The sequence below is a fragment of the Leptinotarsa decemlineata genome, unplaced genomic scaffold (genome assembly GCF_025532065.1).
Source record: "Leptinotarsa decemlineata unplaced genomic scaffold, Ldec_3_MD MMD2_tig00026314_RagTag_RagTag, whole genome shotgun sequence".
In the NCBI taxonomy this organism is placed as follows: Eukaryota; Metazoa; Arthropoda; class Insecta; order Coleoptera; family Chrysomelidae; genus Leptinotarsa; species Leptinotarsa decemlineata.
The window spans coordinates 7,734,794-7,744,348 of NW_027412684.1; the positions used below are offsets into that span (position 1 = coordinate 7,734,794).

Genomic DNA, 9,555 nt, shown 5'->3' on the forward strand with positions numbered 1-9,555 from the left:
TTGTAAAGGGAAGGCGAATATTTCAGAACAATAATGACCATCAAAATGAGTCCACAATAATATATGATAATGTTACTGACACAATCAACAATGGATTTTGTTGAGAATATCTTCAATTTTCTTTGCACTTATTTCTAACCATTCCACATTCCCAAATATTATTTCAAAATGTTATAAATTGATCATTCATAGTGTAGTTCCTGATTAACGGAAAAACAGATATTTTTGAACAGTTCCAACTATATTTAGTAACTTTATCAGCAGAAACATATTCGCTCGATTGATGACCTATTTATTTAGTAGAAATTCATATTGAATATAGAATAAAGATAATAACTTTCGTCTGATTTCCACAATGAATATTACTGGAGCTTTTAACCTTTTAACACTTCGACACGTTTTTCGGTCATCAAGTGATCATCTTCAAGAGAAAGATCAGTTTGATTATCCTCTTGAAGATGATCACTTAGTGATCGAAACACGGATCGAGGTGTTAAAATAAAGGTTTGGTGCTCGGAAAAAACTCCAGTAATATTCATTACTACACCAAAGGTTCCAAACAGTGCATCGCAAAATGATGCACCATTTTCAAATAACTGAAAATGTTCTAATAAACCGAAACCGGTCGTAAAAGTTACTTTATTCATTCTATATAGAAACATATTCAAAATGAGTTGTTCTGAATTCGAATAAAAAAAATCATCATTGGATTTTATCCAGGAATATCTCAATGAAAAACTTCTCACATACGCAGAGATCAAACAAACTGTTTAAAAATCAACTGGTAATCGCTAAGATAGGAATTCTGGGTCAACGAGCTTGATACTGCATCGAAATAAAAAACATTTACGTAATACGTATATAATATTCATTTCCCATTTGTTGCTAATAATAATCGCAATGCGATAAGTGAACACTCAATTGATCAACTTGATGAAAATAATGACATTCAGAAAGAATAAAATGAAATGGCGGGATCGAATGGAAATTCCCCAACGATAAGAATTATTATGAGAAATATGAAATGACACTTTCTGTTTTTCACCACTTTTATTTGTAACTAACGGTACTGCAGTTTCGTCCTATAAGAACATTTTCAAACTATCACAGTAAACTTCTCATAGGTCGAAACTGCAGTAACGTTAGTTACAAATAGAAGTGGTAAAAACATAGAAAGTTTTATTTCTAACGACTACATCCATCAATCTGTGGACCAGAGTATATTTACGAACTAACAGAAATTCTATACAGTTACTGGTCTCCGAAAAGGATTGTTACGCCCAGCGATTTAACTTCTAATACAAAACACTTGCAACCTCCGTAATTTACGATCATAAGTTCATGAAAATGAAAAATCATAATACTAGATACTTTTTGACATTAACTGATACTCTGATTTGGAACTTCCAGATGTTTTGAAACCTGTAATACAATGACACCATAATTTTATTGGTTATAGCAATACCCAGCTTCGTCGGACCAGAACCTGTCATTGGAATCGCTCAAGGCTTTGCCAAACAAAGACTGAAAACCTGGATGGCATAAAGGTTTATGGACTTCTGGCAGAATCTTCCAGGATTGGCTCAGTTCAAGGCTTTTATTCACCCTTCGAAGATTGATACCAAACAGTTGTTGGACTATAGTAGGGATGAACGACGATGTTTAACAGACCTTTTCACAGGTCGTTGTGTCGCATCTGTTTGGAAAATGATGAAACAGCAGGGCACATACTTTGTGCCTGCTCCGCTGGGGACCGAATCAGTTTTTCAGAATTTGATAAAGCCGTACTCTTACATCTGACCTGAAAGACCACTCACCATGCAAACTAATCAGCTTCTTCAAGAAGCTGGGTTTATTTGGTCGAGTGTGAATAGGTGAGAGCCGTAATAAACCCTTTTGGGTTGCGGTAGAGGATTGAATAGACCCACTCATTTTTCAACTAACCTAACCCAAGAAACCAAGTAAGTCTATGGAAAACAGACCCCAGACCCGTTCCAAAGATGAGGCAAGATCGCAAAATTGATTCTTATTTAGCAATCAAAAATTCCATCTAAACTTATTATTATTCTACACATATCTAAAGGTCGGTCGGTAGCCAAGCGGTTCGGCGTAAGTGATTTGTTCACTCACTCGAATTGACTGCCGTGTTGGTCGGTGGTTCAAGCCCTAGTCTGAACGATCGATTTTCACTTGCTATCGTCCAACCCGTGTTAGGAATCACACGTTAAAAGGTAAGACCTCGTTAATCCTTAGCTCGCACAAGTTTCGACTTCTGAGGGTTGTCGTTCGTATGGTTGCGACAGCTGGTTAACGGAAAAACAGATTTTAAACATATTTTTAAACAGATATCTAAAGAAATAAACTTTAAATGTTTAAGACAGTCTCGGATTCACCTACACAGTAGGTTTAATGGACTGACGCCTATCAGAAAACAACTACTTCCCTGGCTAATACCACGAACAATACATTTCGGCAATACAACTGAAAGAGTCAACTTTCAGTTTTGGAACGGGCACACTTGCAGACCGGTTTCAGGCTCCTTAGCCACTCGTCAGTCCAAGATAGTGGCCATCATCCACCTAAAGTCAATGATATTCCATAATTGAAAATCGAAATTTTTCCAGAGTATTTCATTCTTCGTCCTAAGTTGGAGCGAACAACAAAAATGTCATCTCATCTAGTGGACGGGAAAATTTTCTGTGAAAATTCCTGCACTGACGCCTGTCGGATATAATCCAACGCCGTTCGTGGTATTAGCCAGGGGAGTAGTTGTTTTCTAATAGGCGTCAGTCCATTCAACCTACTGTGTAGGTATATCCGAGACTGGTTTGAACATTTGAAGTTCATTTCTTTAGATTTGTTTTCTGCATGTCTTCAAGCATAGCCCACTAACTAATAAGAGACATATTCTACACATTGGTTTGTTAGCATATGACGTCAATTTTGATTGTATCAGTTTCGAACTATATAGATTTCAACCGTAGGTTCTAGTGAATGTGTGCCGCAAAACAACTATTTCCTTTGCTGATACCACGATGGATATTGAATTATATCCGACAGACATTTATGCAAGATATCTCACGGACTTCAGTCTCGCAGATGTTTCTCGTTCATCCAGCAGCAGGACAATGCTGAAATTATTCCAATGGTCACCTACAGACCAGCTTCGAGGTATCAGCTCACATCAGTACAGGAAAGATCCGACCCAAACAGTAAAGTGCCTGAGACTCGATTGATTTCAACGCGGCTCGACTGCATGTATGAAACCGTCGTCTAAGAGGAAGATTGTTAACTAAAAACAGTTCCATTTTGTAAACAAAGCACCAAGCAGGAAAAAACATGTCACGTACCAACATTCCAGCAGAGATCAAACAGTGTTTGAAGGCTGTATGGTATTAGCTGGGGAAGTAGTTGTTTTTCGGCAAGCATTTACGAAAACCTGCGATAGAGATGAATATTTCGAGATTTCGAAATATTTATTTTTAGTGAAAATGATAGGGAGATAGTAAAATCTGATTTGGATCAGTCTCCCGAATTGATACTATTTAATGATACGAAACTGAGGCAGGTCAGAGTTGATTGGAGGAAATTTTAGTACAGATTTCTTACCAATCAGCAGATCGAACTTTTATCGATAGTTCGAACGATATATTTAACAATCATCCCAAGAAAGTTTCATATAATCAATTCACTGACATAAATTTTGAATGAAAAATAATTCAAAACTGTATTTGAACACTTCTGGAGAATATGGATATATTTTTGTGATAAATACCCTCAACAGACCTGTATCAGGTACATATCCAGAACCTAGTTGTCAAGCCTAAAAGCGATATTGACGATACGGTTATTCCACTTATAATCAGCACCTGTATAGAAGATTCTTATTCAAAATTGTTATAAATCGTATTTGAAAATGGAGGTACATCCAACACCTGTGAACTATTGAAAATTCACATATTATTGAGGAATAACTTATTCAAAATGGGAAACACGAAGTGGCAACAGCGCTTTGAAATCAACCATGTAGACCACCTAGTTTTCGAATTTATAACATAGATTTGAGATGCTTCAAAAAACTTGACAAAATATATAAAAATACAGAACAATGAAATCAAGACAACGAATTGGATCAACAGATCTTTAATAAACTCAAAACAAATGATATTATTGATTTCATAGGTCTAAGAAAAAACGACAGAATGAAATATTCCAACAAGAATACAATGCGAATAAAAAATAGGTACTCAAAAAATAGATTTTTGGAACCAAAAACAAATACTACAAAAGTAAAATAGAAAATGAAGAAACGAATCGAGGCAGCATTCAGAAATAGTAATACAATACCAAGATGGATGTATAAACTTCACCAAGAGTGAAATTTTCAATCACGTTTTCATTTACTTGAAAGTGAATTAGAAAAAATAAATGATAACCTAGGCCGAAACTACGCTGAAGAACCATTTTTTTTCAGAAAATTCAACATTTGTATTTCCAACCGATAAAACTTGATGACCATTGCACTCAGCTGAATGGATTTTTCAATATTTGCAGATTTTTTCATATATCAATTTCAATTACCTACTCTAATATATTTTCTCATGTGTATCAATCGTTTGAAAAACCCCTCTTGAAAAAAATCTATTTTCGATTTTTCCATTATTTTGTAAATTGTTATGCAATGACTTATTCACTTCCAAAAATGGGAATCATAGTTCAGAAAAATTTTCGCATATCCTGAATTCATTTCAAATTTGTTGTCAATTGCAAAATATTTGTTTTCAATTCATTATCGTTAACATGTATATAGTAGTTTGTATTTCTTCGGAGTCGCAATTGAAAAAACTGGGTCATTAGAAATTCACAAAATAGTAACAAAGTCATAATAAATCGTACTTCTCCAGAAAGTGCAAATTTTTTATGTCGTTCATCTCACCACCCAATTTTTTCAGTAATCTAATTCAACAATATCACATATTTTTCCAACGATTCAAATCATACGATTGTTTTTCACTGATATCATTAAGAAATTACTTACATTGACCTCATGGGGCAACTCATATTTTGTTTTGGTGTTTCTCACAACACTCCGTGCAACTAACTGAATTTCAAATTCGAATTGGCGTCTATCTCTATCTGTAAATCGTTTGCTCAACCGGCTTGACGTAATTTGTTAAAGAAACATAGACTCTATATCTTCCAAAATATCAAATAACTGTGTAGTTTCACATGCACCATATACGTAATACATTCTTTTGAACAACAAAAATGATATTTCCATAATTTGTACTTGTATATATTTACAGTTCGGAAACTGATACTTCTAGAGAAAACCACAAAACGGTGTAGTTTGAACTTACATCAATTGGTTGCATTAGTTTCAAACCACTGAATTACTTTTACAATCAAACCATGCAGAAATTTTCATAAGGTTCAAAACCTCTCATTTCTTCTTGAATTTCATTTTATATTTCTTTGAATTTGCATTTACACAAATGATTATAATATTTAAGAGAGATTACTTTTTTGGGGAATGTGGGAATCTTCCAAAGAAAGGAAGAAAGCGATCAATTTCAAAAAGTTAACTTTATACAAAGATGTATAGATAATGCCAAGAAGTAACTTTCAGTCACACACTGGGGGAAAAAGTCCTTTCGAAACAACTCCTTTCATATCAACATTGAATTACACAAAACAAAAATACTTTCGGAAAAACTTCTCGCACTTTCATATGAACTGAATAACTGAAAAGACGTTTCTCTATTCAGTTTGTATTCGTTATGGAATTGGATAAGATTCTATTCATAGGATTGCTACTCAATATAGTAAATGAAAGATGTATGGTGGACATCCGAAACTCCGGATATCCACCAGAGGATGACAGTGTTTCATGTAAGTGAAATTTTACCTATTTCATTTACACGAATATGTAGCCATCCTGTGAATGATATCTGATTTAATTTCATAATGAATGTTTGAAATACAAACTGAATAGAGGAAAGTGTATTCATATGATGGTAATTTTTTCGAAAAGTATTTTTCTTTCGTGTAATTCAATGTATATATGAAAGAGGCTGTTTCGAGAGGGATTTTTCTTCCAGTATGTGTCTAAAAGTTACTCATTTGTATGATCTACATATACAGTGTGACCCATTTTTAATGGAAACACCCCCCCTAAAATTTGAAGTTGTAAATCGATTTCATAAATTTTTTTTCTACATGTCAAGTACTGAAAGGTCTACCTTGGGACGAAATTTCAAATGGTCATTGAAATTTCAGGGCATACTACGATATTTTTTCTTAATCGAAAATCGGTATTTTCATTAGCGATTTTTTTATTGAAAAAATCACTACGCCACTGGATTCAGAGTGCCTCTAAATAGGTGTGACCAAAATTTCATGAAAAAATATTCATTATTAACAAAGTTATGACAACTCAAAAATTCGAAAAGTCACACAGCTAACAGTCACAATATATCATTTTTTTGTGATTACAACAATAAAGTTCCGCCAGATGAAAAAAAAACAAATTGCGTATATATTCTTAATGAAAATAACGGAATTACATTCACACAATTCAACCGACAATGAAGCAAAAATTTTAATAAACGTAACTAATAACTAATTATTGAAATGTTTCGATTCAGTGCAACAATTAATTCTAACTCATATTCTAGTAGCCTCTACTAACCAATCACTTGTTTCGATACATGCGTCGTAGCGCTTACGAATGTTTCTGATTACGTTCCTTAGTTCTTGAGGGCTAATATCTGCACATACCTGTCGAATTCTTGCACAAAGTTCATTTCTATCTCTTGAGCGGTTTTTGTAAACCTTTTGTGTGAGAAATCCCCAGAGAAAAAAGTCCAAAACTGTGAGGTCTGGAGATCTGGGTGGCCACTCTATAAACGGACTACCACAGCCTATCCATCGGTTTGGAAAATGTTCGTTAAGCCATTGCCTCACAGCTCTGGCATAATGAACTGAACACCCATCTAACTGGACAATTAAATTTGATCTCGTTCATTGATTGGCAGCTCGTGAATAGCACCCCAAAACTCTGTGTTTAAAAATTCTAGAAACCTCTGCGCATTAATGTTTTCCTCAAAAAAGAAAGGACCAATAATTCGTTCGTTCAATATCCCACACCAGACTGATTTTTTGGGAATCCTGGATTTTACAGTTTATTACCCAGTTAGGATTATCCGCTGCCCAATAGCGACAATTCTGTGATGACACTACTCCATTTGTAGTGAAAGTGGCTTCGTCGGTATATAAAATATTTTTTAGGAAATTTCTATTGTTTAAATATTCCCCTTGGGCCCATAAACAATATTCCAGGCGTCTTGCTTCGTCGCCTTCTTGAAGTGTGTGTAAAAATGTTGGCTTGAAAGGTTTGATATTCTTCGCCTTGAGACATCTTCGAATAGTTTCTCGTGGAATATTCAAATCTAAAGTGGCATTCCTCATACTGGTATTAGGATTATTTCCGAAATAATCTAAAATGATTTGATCATTCCTGTTTCGTCTTTGTACAGGGTTACCTTTTAACATCATTTTTGATACTGCACCAGTTTCATTAAATATTTTATTTACCTTACCGCAGCTAATACGAGGACGATCTGGATGTCTACCATTAAATACTCTACAAACCTCTCTAGCACTTCTAACGTCATCTCCCGAAAGGCGTACAATTTCAAGTTTCTCTCTTACGCTCAATCTTGCAGCCATGACACAAAATAATTCGAAGAACTGTAAGGTGAATATTGTTTACAATAGTACACTTGAATCTTTCACAAGTGTCAAACTGTAATATCATTTCCATGGCAACTAAGATTTAAATTGAAATATTAGGTCTTAGTTTTAGTTAATCAGTGAATCAGGCCATGGGCCAGCTCCCCGACAATGTAATCTACGTCACACCGTATTCCGTTCTATTATAATGTGGGTACCATTTTATCCATTCGTATTGGGAAGGTTATCCTTACTACAGTCATCTTCATCATCCACTGCCACGGCTTCTCTTGGTAGAGCGCATCCGAAACGTCCAGTTTTTCTTGACTCTGGTGTATAAATCAAGCTGAATTTAAACGATGGCATGGGTTGTGTTGGCTTTGAGGACCGCTATGGTTTGTGGCTTATTTGCATATAACCCACAAGGAAAAGTGTAACGGGGTCACATCGCACGATCTCGGTGACCAGTTCACATCACTCCCACGTGAAATGACCATGTCCTAGAAGCGCCCTTGCAGAATATCCAATGTGGCATGAGCTGTGTAGCATGTAGCACTGTCCTGTTGATACCACATGTCATTGGTGTTCAAATCACCAATTCAGGCCAAAAGAAGTTGGTATTCATCGACTTATAGTGCCCGACGTTGACAGTGATGGCCTGGCCAACGTCGTTCTCATGAACCACGAAGCCGCTAGGCCGAAATCCACACCAAACAGTGACTTTTTCAGGATGCATTGGACGCTCTTGGATCTCATGTAAATTGATATCGTCCCAAATTCGACAATGTTGTTTATTCCCCCATTCATCCAGAAATGGGCCTCATTGCTGAATATCATTTTTTGATGAAAATTAGAGTCAGTTTTCACCTGTTCCAGAGCCTATTCAGCCCATTCAGACACGTTGTTGTCTATGGTCGTTTACCTTCAGTTCCTGGGCCAGTTGATTTTTGTACGACGCAAAATTCGCCGAGTTGAGGCCTGCAGAAGGCCGAGTTCTTGCGAGCGACGCGAAATCGACTGCCTTGGATCATCCTGTACACTCTCACAGACAGAGGCGATGTTTTAAGCAGATCTTGCGTATGCCGACATATGGGTGTTGGTCTATCGTTGCGAATAATCCTGTCGATAGGACAATTATGGCGACCGTAAAATAGCTGAAGCGCGCGGTACGTTACCCGAACAGAACACGCATTTAGATACAACAATTTTATTTCGGTTTGAAGGTGGTTGACGATATTTCGTGGTGTATTTCATCAGTTCGCACTTCCATCGTCTAATATAATATAAATTGATTTGATAACCCTGAAAAAAATCAAAAGTATTAACCGAAAATAACAATTTCATTAAACAAACTACTAAAATTACAAAGAATTAACATACAACAACAACCAAACAAATAAAACCAACAAATCCTGAATAGCAGAGCATGTTTGGACTCATCAACACAACATCAAGTGGACTCAAGCTGAAATCATTCACAAAGAGGAACACTGGTTTAGGAGAAAATTCAAAGAAGCCGCGTATATATTGTCCAACAACGCATTTAGTCAAGCTAGCGTAAAAATACGTAACATATGGAAACCTCTAATCAAGCGAAAAACGACCAACTCCCGCCAAACGGTCATCTCTCGCCAAAACCAATGAAGCGGAAAGAGGGAAGAGGGACCTATAAATAGTCAAATCTCGGTAAAATAAATCCAGTTATCACCCGAAGATGATTGTGGATACTAACAATCGAAACGTTGTGACATAACTTGATTTGAAATCTTTCAATTTTTATTTTTTCATTTTTTGTTGATAATATTTTTAATTTTTTCTATT

At 35.7% G+C, this 9,555-nt stretch overlaps 1 protein-coding gene across 1 annotated transcript in view; it reads right to left on the bottom strand.

Annotated features, from left to right (window-relative positions):
• Nucleotides 1-5,197, bottom strand: part of vermilion (Tryptophan 2,3-dioxygenase vermilion) — a 36,343-nt gene extending 31,146 nt beyond the window's left edge. The window contains exon 1 of the mRNA XM_074181769.1: nt 5,039-5,197. Within this exon, the coding sequence (XP_074037870.1) occupies nt 5,039-5,061 (23 nt within the window). The 5' untranslated portion in view covers nt 5,062-5,197. The remainder of the gene's footprint in view (nt 1-5,038) is intronic.
• Nucleotides 5,198-9,555: the final 4,358 nt, after the last annotated feature.